The sequence below is a fragment of the Pristis pectinata genome, chromosome 2 (genome assembly GCF_009764475.1).
Source record: "Pristis pectinata isolate sPriPec2 chromosome 2, sPriPec2.1.pri, whole genome shotgun sequence".
Taxonomy (NCBI): Eukaryota; Metazoa; Chordata; class Chondrichthyes; order Rhinopristiformes; family Pristidae; genus Pristis; species Pristis pectinata.
The window spans coordinates 18,753,843-18,770,969 of record NC_067406.1 but is presented as its reverse complement, the minus strand read 5'-3'; the positions used below and the strand labels follow the sequence as shown (position 1 = coordinate 18,770,969).

Below are 17,127 nucleotides of genomic sequence, written 5' to 3'. Positions count from 1 at the left end.
CTGTTGTACTTTTAGAGGTCACGTGATGCTATCTTGAAGCAAAGGGGAATCTAGGCAAATGTTTGTCCATTGAATAAAAATCACTAATGTTCAGTTCATCGTTACTATATTGCTGCAAGGTTGATTGAAAATCCTGTAGAAATAGTCATTCTTTCTACTTTCTACTTTCTACCAGTGGATGCTTTGGGCATTACCCCGAATGCCTTACTAACACAGGATCTGCATCAACAAGAAGTGATCTGGTACCGTTTTAACAGTACTGGTGGAAGAAATGTTCTAGAGGAAATTAATTTACAGATCGTGCTGAAATTCTGCTGCTACGGGTAGTCCATTGTGTCTCAAAGATTTGTGCTGCTAGATCTGTCTGAATCTATCTTATTTATCACAATAATAGTGCTACATGGCATACTGAAGAATGCCTTTCACATGTAGACAGGACTTTATCTGTGCAAGGACTATGTGTGTCACTGCTACCAATACAAGAGATGAGGAAGAGGTCAAGTATATTTCTCCTTCATTTTGGTTAACTCAACATTTGCTGCAGAGTCAGTCAGGCAGCTACATCCTTTAAGCTATCTTGATCATTGTTGGTGAAGACTCCCACCCAGGACAAATGTACTTGCTACTTTTACTGCTTTGAAATGCTCTTCAACACAGAGTACTGATCCACCAACTGACCTGATTTTGTAGACTTCATGGCAGTTAGAGTTAATATTCTGGACTCTCATAGTAACTGTGCCTTCACCTCTGGTGAGTCTGTCCTGCTGGTGAGACTAGGTGCACATGGGGTTTGGAATGGAAAAATTCAGGACGCAAGATATGTGAGCAAGACTATGTCAGGCTGTTGCTTGATTAGACTGTGGGACAGTTCCCCCAATTTAGATACCATTCACCAGATATTATTGAAGAGGGATTTACAAGTTTACATGGGCTGAGAGAAACTGCTGCATCTGAATTCATCACCAAGATTGATGCCAGGTGGTTGTCTGGTTTTATTCTTATTATGATGTTACATACCAGTTTTGATACAACTGAATAGCTAGCTAGCCCAGTTCAAAACACAGTTTAGTCAACCATGTTGTTGTGGATCTGGAATCACATTTAGATCAGACCAGGTAGGGTGGCAGATTTATGTCCTTGAAGGGTTTCAGTGAACTGGATTGGTTTTTTTATACAGTTATAGAGCAATACAGCACAAAAATAGGCCCTTCGGCCCAACTCATCCATGCCAACCAAGATGCCCATCTAAGCTAGTCCCATTTGCCCACATCCCTCTAAAACCTTTCCTACCCATGTACCTGTCCAAGTGGCAATTCACTTATGACAATCTATTATGATTACCATTACTGAGACTAATTATTTAAATTCCCAGATTATTTAAAATCGCCAGTTGCTACTGTGGGTTTTCAAGTTATGTTCTCTAGATTTTAAACTCAGGTTTCTAGATTACATGCTCAAAGACACTGCTGCACTTGCAGAGGTATGAATTGCTCTAACATAATAAAAGTAAATTATTCTAAGTAAATATTGGGTAAATTGATGTTTAGGCTGGAGATTGGAACTATGGTTGCATGCAAAGATTAATTAAGAGGGCTGACAATACTATGCAACTGTCATATTCTGTTCCAGAAGAATGCTTCTGTGTATCAAAGATCACCAATTTTGCTTCTTTATACTTTTTATTTTTGGAGTGTAACAGAGATTTGCACTAGATTTTAAATGTCACCCTGTGCAACAGAGAGTGCACAAATATCTGTGCACTATTCACAGAAGGTCACAGAATGCACTGGAGCCTACAAATAAAAGCAATTATATCACGCAAAGTATTATTCTGCCTTATATGTGAAATGCTGATCCTTTAAAATTATTAAGTCTAAACAACGTTAAACAATCAAACAAGCATCGCTGTTGATGGGAGCTTGCCTGAACATGTCATCTTCCCCACATCCCTAGCCCCTGCTCCTAAAATGGCCATTAGACAAAAACTTGAGTGTGCTGGCCAGGAGATGTTATAATATAAAGTCATATATATATTGCATGTGATTGATGCTCAACATACTACACACTTAAATGTTCATATAGTAAGTCATTTAACTTATTCACTTATGGAATGTAAGCATTGCCAGCAAGGCCTGCATATATTGCCCATCCCTATTGCCTGTGAGGTGGTGGTGGTGAGCTCACCTTCTTGAACCGTTGAAGCCCTTCTGCTGAAGGTACTTCCGGAGTTTTGTTGGGAAGGTGTCAAAGATTTAGACCCACCAACAATGAAGGAACTAAATCCTGAAGCTCCCTATCCAACAACAACATGGGGATACCTTCACCAGATGAATTATGCAATATTACAATAACTAATGCAATATTACTTAAAATATTTAAAACTATTTTCATGCTGTTTACCAAATCTTGAATAAGTTTGAATGGCCCAGTATTTCACAAATTACTGTAAGTTTTCAGTTATAACCGTAGGTTTAGCAAAGCTAACTAAAAATCTATAAGGATAACTTAAAACAGTAACATACTTCATAACTAAAGGTACTGCTGATTTGAAAAAAAAGTTTTAGAACATCAAATAAATCAATATTTACTTGGGAGGACAAAAATAATAGAACTTTCAAATGCGTCTATTAACAATATAGTTTTATTCTCAGAGTGCCTGAGCAAGTTAAGATGATGATCAAGCATCAAAGTTCTTGCAGTTCCTTCTTTTGTTTCATATCCCTAAGATAGATTCATCCCAAAGCTTTTCCTCTTCCGTTCTTGCGTCAACCTCCTTCCTCTTTTTCTGCTTTTTTTGTCTTTGTTTTATATCCTCTTTTTCTAGATATTGGTCTTTTTTATCTTTTTTGTGTTTCATCTTTTCTCCTTTGCTCAGCATAAGCTCCTCTTTATCCCTTTCATCTGGTTTCTGATCAGTCTGATTTGTATCTGGTTCCAATCCCAGCGCTTCAGCACTTTTCTCCTTTCTGTAGTTCTCATATTCACTATCTCTTTTAGATTCTGTGTCCTTGTTTCTTTTGTCCCTTCTGTGCTTCTTCTTCCTTCCCCTCTTGTCTTTTTTGTATGAACCAGTGCTGTCATCAGAGCTAACTGGCTTACACTCATCAGCTGACTCCTTGCCGTGAGGATCCTGAGCATTTTCTGGACAGGTTAGCTTCAGAGGTGGCAACCTTTCTGCATAATACTCCATATGCAAGCCACTGTTTTGTAGAGATTGGATCCTTGAACGGTCACCTTGCAAAGGGGGCCATTGTGGTACTTTGGTCTCCACATTCACTGGGAGTGGTTGTTCATGCTGGAATCCACTTGGGTTGGGGGCAGGTATGCCTTGTTTTACTTCAAATGAACACTCCGAAGATTGGAGCGGACTGATCAGATGCAAGCCCCTACTCTCCTTCTCCTCCTCCGCCTCCTCTTCCTCCTCCTCCTCCAGATTGTCCTCAAATTTTCTAAAGCACACCTTTGGCACAAGGCCTCTTGCTTTCTGAACTTTAATGAAGTCATCAAGTTCATCCTGGAACGAATCGTACTTCTTTGATTTTGTATTCTTTACCAGGTTGGCCACCTCATTTTCTCTGCAAGAAAAAGAAAGAACGATGAGCTCATTTTACTTCTGGAAAATCCTTCCTTTGACAATTTTGTTCAGTAATGGAGCCAAATGTTTTCTTGGGAACCATCTGGTTTATTAAATAAATTATGATCTCATTGATTCACAGTGCTCCCAGACTATAACCTCAGTTTCTCACAGTCCCTGTTCATTTTACAGTATCCAAAGTGTTATGAACCAGCAACAAAAGAAACACACCGAGTCACGTATAAGCATTTAAAACTACTTTATTAATAACTATTTATGATAATAAGAAAAGTAAAAGTAAAAATGTTAGAATGTTAGAAGTAAAAAAATGTTAAATCTTGAACATTAACCCCAAAAACTAAACTCGTAGTGTGTGTGTGGCAAATTCCCAAACTCCAAGTCCAGGAATGGCTCTTAAAGTTCAGTTCAGCAAGCCATAAGGTGAAACGTGAGCAAAGGCTTCTTCAACAACCACCGTTGTCTGAAGACAAACAAAGAGAGAAAATAGAGAGTAATTACGAAATCCAAATGTTCCACTCTGGAACCCAAACGACACCTCAGTATTTACTCAGCAGTGACCACTCCACCGCATCTTCCTCACCCCGAAAGGCTCTCGAATCATGGCCGTCCACACAAATAGCTGTTTCCTTCTACAGGTCAACAACAAAGTGAACTCCACTGCTTTGTTCCGGAGTATCTGCCACCCCAAAAAGCATCTGAGGTGTGGCCGTCCACACAAATACCTGTTTCCCTCTACAGGTTAACGACAAAGTGGACTCCACCGGATTACTTGAAAAATCCATACGTGGATTGTAGTGACAGACACAGTTATTGTTTCTCATCCATCGATAGAGAAACTAGCAGGCTGGTCTCTCTCTCTCGCTCTCCTCTGACTGACTCCGACTGACTGCTTCAAAAATGCCATTACGTCCTTTATCTTCTGTTGTCGTAACCACGCCAACACACACACACACACACACACCACTATGCTCTATCTTAAAGGGACATTCACCAATAGTAACCCAGTTCGTAACAAAAGAAGCAAACAGAAATGACCATCTGATCCATTAAACGTGTCCCACATGGGTATGACCCCTGAAACTTCAAAATTAGACACCCCTACCCCACCAGCCATCATTCCCCCTCTTGTGAGAGGTGATATATCACACTTTTTAAAAAAATCCCATTAGAGAAAAATTTGAGCAACAAAGAATCTGCTGGAGGAACTCCTTGGGTTGAGCATCATCTGTGGGGGGGGGGGGGGAGGAATTGTTGATCCTTTGGGTCGAAACCCTGCATGACAACTGAGAAAAATTGATTTGAAATTTAGTACTTTTCTCCAAACATGTATACAAAGATGTACCAACACATCCTTGCAGGACCACTCAACTCCAGACGCAGCCTTGTCTAAACATGGACAAAAGAGGTGGATGCCAGAGATGAGCTGAACATCACAGTCCTTGACATCAATGCAGCATTTGACCAAGTATGGCATCAAAGAGCTCTGGTAAAACTGAACCCACTGGGAATGATGGAGAAGACACTCCAATGGTTGAGTCATACCTCGGACAAAGAAAGTTGGTTGCGGCTGACAGGGTCAATCACCCCAGCCCTAGGACGTCACTGCAGAAGTTCCTCAGGGCAACGTTTTAGATGCAACCAACTTCAGCTGTTTCATCAATGACCCTCCTATAATAAGGTCAGATGGATTGATGTTTGCTGATCAATGTACAAAGTTCAAATCCATTTTAATCTCCTCAGCAAATGAAGCAGCGCTCAACCTGCATAAAGCAATACCTTGACAACATTTAGGCATGAGCTGTTAAGTGGCAAGTAACATTCATGTCATAAAACTGCCCTGATCTTCAACAAGAGAGTCAAACCACCAATCCTTGACACCCTTATGCTTTTCTATCACTGAATCCCCCTCCTCATCAACATTTTGAAAATCACAATTGAAAAGAAACTCAACTGGACCAGCCACATATATACTGTGGCTCAAAGAGCAGGTCAGAGGGTAGATATCCTGCAGTGACTTCCTGTAATCCCAAAGCCTTTTCACAATCCAAAAGGCACAAATCAGGATTGTGGTGTAATATTCTCCCCTTGCCTGGATCAGTGCATCTCCAACAACATTCTAGAGGCTAGACACCACCCAGAGCAGAACAGCTCAGTTGATTGTTATGCATGGTTCCTGCAGTGTACTTTGGTTACTCTTCCAGACCGCTCAATAGCATCTCCCAAACCAATGACCTCTACAACCAAGAACAAAGGTTTCAGAAGCATGGGAGGACACCACATGCATGTTCTCCTCCTTGACACAATCCATCTTGACCTGGAAATACACTGGCGGTCCTCTGTCATCACTGGGTCTAAATCCTGGAACTTCCTGCCCATGAGAGGTACCTTCACTAAATGGACTGCGGCAGTCCAAGGTTTCAGTTCACCACCACCTTCTCGAAGGCAATTAGGGATGGGCAATAAATACTGGCCTTGCAAGCAATGGCTAGATCCTTTAAAAATAAATAAGTAAAAACAAATTGCTTTTGAATGATGAAAATGGTTCTAATTTCTGTTCAGTTTCATGGAAATGATCAGTAACATTGGCAATGAAGATATTTTTCATGTACATTACCAGTGCTTGAAAATTGTATGACCATGTTTAAAACAAACCACCAATTTGTACCTGATTTCAATTTCATGAAGGGCTATGGGGAAGGAGTATTGGGAATGACTGGATTGCTCTATGGAAGGACCAGCGTGGGCTTCATGGCCTCTTTCTGTATCACAGCAAGTCTATAATTCTAAGTTACCATTCTGAATTCCCATGTGTGTGTGAGGCACTACTTTGAAAGAAAGGTACAGATCTGCATTAGATTTCCTCAGTTGAATTACTTTGTCCAAATGAAGTTCAGGCCACACAATTCAAGACATTGAATTTTGTTCAAGTATATCTTGAAGAAGCGATGTAAACCAAAATGAACTAGCGAATTGTTCAATGGTAAATACAAGTACTGAAAAACGAACCCCAGATTTATTTAGATATGAGTCAACTAACCAAAAAAGACAGACTGAGAAAATGCTAATTTTATTCCAATGAAGACTTATTTTCCAGCTAACTACCACCAAGCCCTTAAACGAAATGACATTTTTATTCAATTCTAATTATGATTATGTGTATTAAATCAATGGGAATTGTCTGGAAAAAAAATAAAGTTCTTACTTAAATTGATGCTTGTATCCTTGCACATGACTCTGGTACTGCTTGATGGAATTAAGTGTAACGTTGCAGATAGCACATGAAAAATGACCTGTTTCCATCATAAAAACAGAAATTAAATTAGTTTTCCAATCAATTACCATTAAGTGTGCAAAAAATGTTACAAGTTCAATAACCATTTTCAAATTTACAAACATTTAAAGGTTATAAATATATTGCCAATGTATACAATCTATACAGTTCCTCTCAAAAATGAATATTTACATATGTTATATGTTATTTGAAAAGCAAAAATACTGCAGATGCTGGAAACTACAAAAAAAGCAGACATTGCTGGAAACATGCAGCAGTTCAGACAGCATCTGTAGAAAAGTGTTAACATTTCAGATTGATGATCTTTGGTCAGAAATGGGATAAGAAAGAAATATAAAAGAATTAAATTTCAGAGAAGGGGCAGGGTGGAGAAAAAAAGGGAATTATGAAGGACATAAAAAAGCTGTAACCAATTTTTTATTTTATGTAATCAACTCTGAAATTCAATGTGCTAATTTCTTCACACATAAAACTATAAAACAGCTTATCCAATGATCTCTATTCTGTTGTTATTTACACAATGGTTGCTCAAATGTCGATCTGTGATTTACAGATTTACCTCAAAACTATAATCGTATATTTGCTCTGCTTTTTCACCTGTACCTTACAATCCTTAAAAGGTTTTGACTGAAAATTAGTGAAGCCAGTGGAGATAACCATTCTCCAGATGTATATGCTATTACACTTGTACACAATGTTTTGCTTCAAATGCAGTGATGCTAGTATTTACTCACCATTCTTTTCAGAAGAATCTGCCCCCTTCCCCATTTCTTCCATTAACTGTCTCCTTGTTTCATTTTTTTTGTGCTTCTTGCCAATGTAGTGTTGTTGGGCCATTAGTGGATTGTTAAAGGAGGCATTACAAAGTTTGCAGAACTTGTTAGGATCTTCCTGATCCAGAGCTGTAGAGGCTGCTGCAGAGGTTTCCTGAGTCATTTCTTGGTTGTCCTTTTCAGGTTGCTCACTCTGCACAGAGGTAATCTGTTCTGAAGGTGTATTTGCCACATTTGTGGACACTGTGATAGAACACTGCACTGAAATTCAAAGTAGTGGTCACAATTATTCAGATTTTGCATTTTACTTTTCTGTTCTTAAAAAAATTATATGGTATATTACTAAACAGATTCTAATGTAGCCAAGGTCATATTCACATCTTTAATACAGAAAACTGACAAACAATTATATTTGTATCATGGCTTTGTGATTATGCTTAAGACTTGGGGTCATAAAAGATATAATTTAGACACCATTTGTTCATATTTCAAATTTTCAGTCTAAAAGTGGCAGAGAATAGTGAGAAATGCGTAGGCAATAATCCAGCAACGTCTGACACTTCAGTGTGGAATTGCCAATATTTATTAGCAAGTTCCAAGACATCCAGATCACTGGATCAATCTGTGGTCTGTAGGAATGGGCCAATAAGTAAGCAGTACCATTTGTCCTGCACAAGTGCCATGTAATGACTAGTTCCAAAAGGAGAATCTAACCCTTAACATTCAATAGAATTACCATTGCTAAGCTTCCATCATCAATAGCTTGGGTTGGGTTTGGGGGTGGGGGGGGTGGTGGTGGTGGGAGGGGAAGGAATTATCCTTGTTTCGAAAATTAACCAGACCAACCACAGGAATCAAATATTCAGTGTTGGCTGACTCACTTCCTGACCTCCAGGCTTTTCCACCACTTTTCTAAAGTTCAAATTAGGAATGTGATGGAATACTTTCTTCTTGCCCTCATGAGTTCAGCTTGAACAAATCACGAGCATCGTGACACCAGCCGGCAGAGAGTTGCACTTGGACATCCATCACCTTACTCATCAGCCTATGGCTCACTGTGGTTGCAGTGTATACAACTACAAATTGTTATGTGGCAATATGACAAAACTTCTTCAGGCAACACCTCCTAAACCCATGATTTTTACCAGCAAGGTCAAGGGCAGCTGGTACATGGGATCACTACAAGCTACAAATTCACTTTCAGGTTACACAATGTTCAGATCCGAATATATACTGTCATCCCTTCATTGTCACTGAGTCAAATCCTAGAACTCTCTACATAATGGTTCTGTGGGTTTTAAGAAAAGGGCTTATCACCAACCTCTTGTCAATTGGGGACAAATATTACATGCTCCCCTTACGAACACTAATCATTTATAGAAATAAAGAAACATGTTCATCTCATACTCATTGCAGAGTTGCATTTTTAAACACAAAGGTTTTCAGTTAAAAATTAATTTGTTTTTAGTAGCATCCTCGGTCTTGTAACCTGAGCTATACTAAAATATCGTCCCCTGTGTTTTATAAAGTATAAAGATGGCTTTCAAAAGTTCTGATTACACATTTTTCACTTTGTATGGAGGATTGTTTTAGGGAAGAAGGGGCTGCATAAATACATGAGGAAAATGAGCAGGTAATATGTCTGACTGTGTTTCGTTAACATCAATCTGAACAATTAGAAAAAACACAATGAATCAAATTGGACATGGTCTCCAATACTTGAAGTCGTGATTTGATATGGATCCATGTACCGCAATGTACCACCTCAATCAACGGTGGCAAATACTCTTAGAAAATCAGACAAGCACAATGTACAGAACGGACTCATTGGTTGCATGGACTTAGACATACCAGTATGTGGCTGGGTTACAGAGGGCTGCTTCCCGACCAGTTGTTTGAGCTTCTTTGCATGGACTTTGCCTTGATAGTGGAATTGAGCAGCTGTGGGGGATGTGAAAACCATATTACACAAGAGGCAAAATTTATTCTTGTCCATTCCTCCTATTCCGGTGTCCTGTAAACAAGCATCAGGTACAATATTAATTTATTATGAATGACTTGATTAAAATATTTTGTATGTCCTTTAAAAAAGCACTCTAAAAATATGCTTGGGCCTGGATGATTAGCATTTCAGATCACTGTAAACCTATTCTTGGTCAACTAAGAATGGGTATCAAATTGACGGAATGCATGAAAGATATTGTCATTTGATTTTATACACTGACCTGAACACATAGGCTTAGCTAGTTGCAAGAGAGCCAAGGTGTCTAAATATATTTATTTATAGTGACAAAGGTACATCTGTTGGCAATGTGATGGCCCTTTGGGTGTTTGCAAGACTTGTGTAAACCTTGTTCATTAAGAAAGGGAATCATGAGCTGGTGAGTGTGAAGGGGAGAAACCCAAACTATAATGTCCAATCAAACTTTTTATTAGCAACAAACAATCTGCTGGCTGTACTCAGTGGGTTGGACAGCATCTGTGCGGGGAAAAGTAATTGCTGACGTTTTGGGTCGAAACCCTGCATTAAGACCTGCCCCTTCTGCCAATGTTATCATGGACTGATGCCACAGGTAGAATGGTGAGAATAGTATCAAGTAAATGTATCCCTTGTGTTGGTTCACTCACTAACTACCGAATTAGCCTAATCTGGCATCTATGTCCTTCAGGAGTTGGCCAACTTAGTCTGTGGTGGTACTATCAAGAAGTCCTCCAACCAGAGTACATTCTGTGCTCTATTTTCAGTGCTTCTTCCAAATGTTGTTCAACATGGGAGCAGTGATTCTTCAGCTGAAGATGGACAGTAAGTTGTAATCAGGAGGAAGTTGCCCACTTGTACATCGCTGGACTCCCCATCTAGTGGGTCTGTCATGCCAGTGGGACAAGACATACCCAGTGATTGTGACAGAGCAGTCTGGCACGTTGTCAGTAAGGTATGATATTGTGGGAACAAATGTGTCAAGCTGTTGCTTGACTTGTCCATGGGACATTTTCCCACTTTAGACACTAGTTCTCAGAAGTCTGTGAGGAGGAGACACAAGAGGCTGCAGATGCTGGAATCTGGAGCAACAAACAATCCACTGGAGGAACTCAGCGGGTCAAGCAGCATCTGTACATCGGGGAGGGGGAAATGTTGATGTTTTGAGGCAAAACCCTGTATCAAGATTGCATCACTGCAAATCCTGCATCATTGTGAGGAGGAGTTTGCAAAGTTGACTGGACTTGGGAGCGATTTTGCTGCATCTAAGTTCGATGTCCAGTTTGAGGCTTGGTGGTCTGTCCAGTTTTATCTGGTATTGGTATTGGTTTATTATTTTCACTTGTACCGAGGTACAGTGAAAAGCTTGTCTTACAAACCCATCATACAGGTCAATTCATTACACAGTGCAGTTACATTGAGTTAGTACAGAGTGCATTTCTTCTCTGTTTCAATGTAGCAGTAATGATACAACTGAATGACGTGCTTGGGCACTTCGGGGAGTATTTAAGAGTTAATCACAAGAAGTGGGTCTGGATCATAATTGGGGCAGGCCTGGTAAAGACAGCAGATTTCCTCCCTGAAGGACATTAGAGAAAGATTGGTTTTTTACAACAGTTTGGTAGTTATTGTGGTCATCATATTTTTTTCCAAATTACAGATTATTAATTGAATGTAAACCCACAGCTGCAATTTTTGTTTTGATTTTCATTTAATAATCCAGGGAAATGAATTGGACTCCCTGGATTATTAAATGAAAATCAAAACAAGAAATGCAGATGCTAGAAATCCGAAATCAAAACAAAAAATGCTGGAAACACTCAGCAGGTCAGGCAGAGGAGAAACAGAATTAACATTTGGTCAGGATTGGGAAGGAGAGAAAACTCCTTCCAGAGTGCTTCCAGCATTTTGTTTTTATCCCAATTTCATTCCTGTCACCATGCAACCGGCTGTTCTCATCCCTGGTACCATTCTAGTAAGTGCTCTTTGCACCCCTCGCTAAGTAATGTCCTTTCTAAAATGAGACGTCAGAATTAAATGCAAGGCAAGGGTCTAACCAGTGTTTTATAAAGGTTTAATATCATAATAATAATCATTTGACTGGCTCAACGGTAATTTTAGGTTTGATAAGAATCTGTATCAACGTATAACCGCACACCTGGAATCCAACAGTAACGTTCTCTGTTTTGAGTCTTTTTGATGGTGTTCCTTCTTCTTTGTGCGTTTGGAAGTAAAACCGCACCTTGTTAGCATGTTTTTTGCTCTTTAAAAGAAAAAGGGCAGGGAGTGAATTAAAACTATTTTCAATTCCCTTTGACAACAAAGAAGCAGTCACATAAGGCAGGGGCCTAAGTGCAGAACGGTGAAGAGGGGGGTGGAAGGGAGAAGACTATGAAAAGGATTTCTTATTTTCACAGAGTTTGCACTCTGATTCCACAAAATCTGCTGAGCCAGTTAAAAGATTAGAGAATTTTAATTGTAGCTGAGTTTAGCCCAAATGCAACAACTTTCACATTTTCCATTTGCTCTGCTGATTCATGATTCCATCTTCTGGCTCAGGTGAGATTCTGCTTTTGTTGGATTAGTTCAGCAGGCTCCTAAGGTTGTGCTCGCTTTCTTAGTGCAAGCTGACAGCTTTCTCACATCAGAAAAGTTTCAATTTGCTATGAAGCTGACTAGCTATATAAATGAAAGCATATGATTAAATTATTTACAGTTGTAACAGTTGTTAGAAATCTCAAGTATACATCTGAGATGTATATATTAAATTTGTATGTATACAAATGTATACGTCACATTGTATACATTTATATTTTAATGTACGGAAACGAAACCAATCAGATCTATTCCCTGCTGCATGGGAAAAAGTTATATTTATGGCTATGCAGATTAGTTTACTAGGAACCTAAAGTGCAACTAACAAGTGCAATGCCAAGTGCATTTTGCACTCAGTTTTTCAATTTGGATACTTAAGTATGTTTGTGAAGAGGTGTGACCTGCAGGATCATAAAAGTAAGTGCTCTTAAGGTGGGAACAAGTTGAGATGATGGGCCCAAAACAGAAACAGCCCAGATATTGACGTTACTTTACATTCCAGTTAACCCTTCAAGACAAACACTGTAACAGGGAGTGCCAATTTTACAATATGACAGAGGTACATGCCATAAGATCACAATGAAAAGAAACATCACACTTTTAAAGCAAAGTTTGAATGAATAGTGCTGCCTTTCAAACTGAGAGCTTCACATAACCACAGAAGGTGTTTTAGAAAATGACACTATGACCATAATTGGTTGTTCTAAAGTTCTATCAAAAAATTTAAATATGCATGTAAGAGAAATATGTTATTTAATTACATTTGTTAATAAAAACCTAGTTACCTCGTAGTGTGTGGTCCTTTGGACTTCAGAGATCAACATGGCACAGCAAACCCTGCAGTAGTTATCCATGAAAAGTTCACTGTCATGGCCTCCCATTTTGTCTGAAAAGCATTCAAAACATTAGCTTTGTAAAATCAATATAATTCCATCTACATACTGTCCATTCCTATCAATGCAGTCATTTCTCTGCAGTTAGAAAAGGAATTATCTAATAATTAGGGGCAAAGCTTTGAAGTAAGTTAAGAAGGGTTAGAGAGGAGGTGAGGAAACATTTGTCCCCCCACCACAGAGACTCATACACTGAGGTCCGGAACTCACTGTCTTAAAGGATGGTAGAGGCAGAAAACCTCAGCACATTTAAAAAGTACCTGGATGTGATCTCAAAGAGCCTTGACTGGCAAGATTACGGATGAAGTGTTCTAAAGTGGGATTAGTCTGGCTCTTATTCAGAAAAAGAACCCCACCTTTAAAAGAAACAAGATATGCCACGATGTTTGAAAACTGAAAGCCTAAAACTGCTGGATGAAGCTGGGAAGAATTGCACTGGAGGGGGAGAGGTGAGTGTGGTTGGTTGAAGTTGGGGAGGGAGAGGCAGGGAACACGACTGGGGACGGGCAGGGCTGGGCTGGGCTGGACTGGGAGGGCAAACCCGGGGTAATACCTGGTGTTTTGGCTTACACAGAAGTTCAGTATTTAGCTGCACCAAAATGGGTTGGTCAGCATCGTGGTGAAGTTTGTTTGGGAGGACGTAAACATAGAACATTAGAGCACAGTACAGGCCCTTTGGCCCACGAGGTGTGCCGACATTTTATCCTGCTCTAAGATCTATCTTACCCTTCCTTCCCACATTGCCCTCCATTTTTTGATCATTCATGTGGCTATCTAAGAATCTCTTAAATGTCCCTCATGTATCTGCCTCCACCACCTCTGCCAGCAGTGCATTCCATGCATCCATCACTCTCTGAGTAAGAAAAACTTGCCTCTGACATCCCCCCTATACCTTCCTCCAATCACCTTAAAATTATGCCCCCTCGTGTGAGCCATTTTTGCCCTAGGAAAAATCCTCTGACTGTCCACTTGATCTATGCCTCTTATCATCCTGTACACCTCTATCAAGTACAACAACAAATGTAACTAAACATAGGAGTTGTAATAACAGGAGGAAAAATGGGGCATTTGCAGAGTGCTCAGCAAAACCAACCATTGGTACTGCTAGAAGACTGAAAGAAGTATTTTTTTTAAACCAAGTATAACAGAACATTTATTAATATGAAGTTCCATCAGAGCATAACAGGCTTTGGAGGGATTATACTGTTCACCTGCACAACTGTATCTTTTAAAGAGAAAATGTTCATATATTTGAATCAGAGAAAGACACGTGGTTATGGGAATTGTTTTAAGAAATTGTGACATGATCATCTTCTGCTGTTACCAAAGAAAATCTTTGTGGCGCATATATTCGAATCAAGAGCATGACAAATATCCAGCCCTGAGTCAAAGGCAAAAATTAATCTTATCCCAGGTGCAACACTGCCCTAATAGTGCCCACTAGTGACAGGAGGAGGAAGTACATAAAACATTCAACTGCAGACAACCATGTAGGAGACTGCCTGCAAAATCATCTAAGAGTAATAATAAACTCCAATGAGTTAACAAGCTCACAGAAAATGGTGAAGGAAGATTCTGACAGCAGAAATCATCATTTTCAGATGTATTAAAGTAATATGCTAGAAGTTAAAATTTATCCTCTGGCTAGCTTTCCTTCACAACCCAATAAAATGTGTTCAGAATTTCCACATCATTGTTACGTACGTTATTTGTCAGAAAAACAAATCATGCAACATTAAAATGGATATTCAACACAAAGGGGTGAAGTCTTTATGACAAACCACTGCAATCCATCAAAAAGGGATGTTACTGTTTTGGATGGAGACTCTAAAATAAAATCATTAAATGCTGGAAATAAACATCAGGTTAGGTAAAAATTGTGGGCAGACAGAAACATAAGTGTCACTTTGGATTAATGCTAGTTGCCCCTAAAGCTGTTTGACTTGCCTAGCAGTTCAAAATCCACTGTGTCTCTGCAGTCACATACAGCATAGGCCAGACCTGGTGAGGACAGCATCTGCCTGAGACGATATTAATTCTCTTCTTGTCTTCTCACTGATACTATCTTTTTGTTTTATCAATTAATGTTAAATTTCCTAGCTGCCGTATTGGGATTTTAACTCATGTCTATGGATCACATCTCTGCATTCCTCATCCGGTAAAATAACTATTGTATTCTCATATCACAGTGCCTCTGAAACTAACTGAAAATCAAAAAAAAAACTGCAGATAAGTAAAAATGGAAAATTCTGAAAACACAGCAGGTCAGGCAGCATTGGTGGAAAGAGAAACAGTTAACATTTCAGGTCTGGAACTCTTCATCTTATTTCTGTTCCTGAAGTTAGTTAATAGTATAATAAAAACAGAAAATGTTGGAAAATCTCAGCAGGCCAGGCAGCATCTGTGGAAAGAGAAACTGTTATTGTTTCAGGCTGATCTAAAACTTTAACTGTTTCTCTTTCCACTGATGCTGATTGACCTGCTGAGTTTTTCTAACCTTTTCTATTTTTATTTCATATGCTGTAGTTTTTAAATTTTCATTTACTGTTAGTTAAGACTACATGTGTCTGTGGTGCTAGGCTACATATAAAGATTATTACTTTTTTTAACGCTCAGTTGAGTGGGAATTGTATCCTACATTGCACTTCATTTTACGTTGATTGTGAAATTGGCTGCAATCTAATCTCACGTGCTGATATCACAGGTGATGTATTGAAATTGGCATAAAATAGTTTCAATTAGATATGGTTTTTATGTTGGCTCCAATTCAAAGTCGCATTCAATGCACTCAGTAAACTAGGTCAACTTCTGTTATTCTCTCAGCATTTTAATTCATTGCAGCACCAGCCTCTATGGCAGCACAGCAGTTAAAAAACTGAAGCTATTAACGTTTAAGATTGCTGAAAGAGAACTACAAGCTTGCAAAAGTGATTCATTGGAACATATAAAATTTATGTCACAGAAGGTAAGTCATTCAGCTGATCATATCTATGCGGATTGTAAAAGGCTAACCAGCATAACTGCACTAGAAGTACACATCTGAGTGTTGTTTAAGTGTGAGGAGTGTTTTTGCCTTCATCAATCTTTCAGGCAGTGAGTTCTGGACTCCTCTCAAGCTTAGGGTGAAACACATTTTCGTATCCTCTCTCATCATTCGACCAATTACTTTAAATCAATCTCCCTGGTTTTTCAACCCTCTGTTAAGAGAAATAGGTCATTACGATGGAATTTCTAGGCTCCTTATAATTTTATGCACCTCATTTAAAATTCCACTCAGCATCCTTCATCCCAAAGGAAACAGCCCTCGCTTATCTTGTCTTTTCGCATAGCTACAATTATCCAGTCCTGGCAACACCCTTGAGAATCTCCTTCTGCACCCTCTTTAGTGGGAATTAGATATGTACGTCAAAAGGAAAAAAAGTTACATAGGAAAGAGCAGACTGGGCCTAAGTGGAAGTTCTTTCATGAGGTCAGTGATGGTCCATTTACTGTATATAGCACTTTACCACGTCCCAAAGAAATATCTCAAGTTCTAACCATACAATGTACAATTTGAAGGATGACAACCACAAAAACCTTCACTTCAGCATCTTAGAAATGAACTTCTGTCCTTCTACTTCAGAATGCAATCAACACCAATATTCTTTCATAAAATACACCAGACAATGGCAATTTAAAATGAAATCAGAAGATGTTGGAAGCAGGTAACATCTCTGAAGGGAGAAATAGCTATGTTTTACATGTCAATAATGTATTAGAAAAATTTTCACCCATTCCTATATTAAACAGTTTAAATCATTTTCAAAGATCATAGCTTGACCTTTTTGGGCTTGTTGAGATAATCACCTTCTCTATACCTTCTCTATACAGGCACAATAATGTCAACTATTAAAGGTTGATGTTGTACTTTAATGTGATATTACATTCAATTTTATATTAAATACTTATTCAATTTTATTTGTGGGGGTGGTTACTCTTGGCAAGGTGAGCATATACTGTCC

At 39.0% G+C, this 17,127-nt stretch overlaps 1 protein-coding gene across 4 annotated transcripts in view; it reads right to left on the bottom strand.

Annotated features, from left to right (window-relative positions):
• Positions 1-1,060: 1,060 nt before the first annotated feature.
• The window catches only part of zmat1 (zinc finger matrin-type 1), a 68,273-nt gene continuing 52,206 nt past the window's right edge, over positions 1,061-17,127 (bottom strand). For 3 of the 4 annotated variants that reach the window (XM_052010366.1, XM_052010368.1, XM_052010365.1), the window contains exons 2-7: positions 13,019-13,119; positions 11,797-11,901; positions 9,512-9,674; positions 7,622-7,921; positions 6,798-6,885; positions 1,061-3,575 (exon numbers count right to left, since the gene is read on the bottom strand). In XM_052010366.1, coding sequence (XP_051866326.1) covers positions 2,714-3,575; positions 6,798-6,885; positions 7,622-7,921; positions 9,512-9,674; positions 11,797-11,901; positions 13,019-13,114 — 1,614 coding nt within the window. In that variant the 5' untranslated portion in view covers positions 13,115-13,119 and the 3' untranslated portion in view covers positions 1,061-2,713. The remainder of the gene's footprint in view (positions 3,576-6,797; positions 6,886-7,621; positions 7,922-9,511; positions 9,675-11,796; positions 11,902-13,018; positions 13,120-17,127) is intronic. The other variant, XM_052010369.1, reaches the window with a different exon arrangement.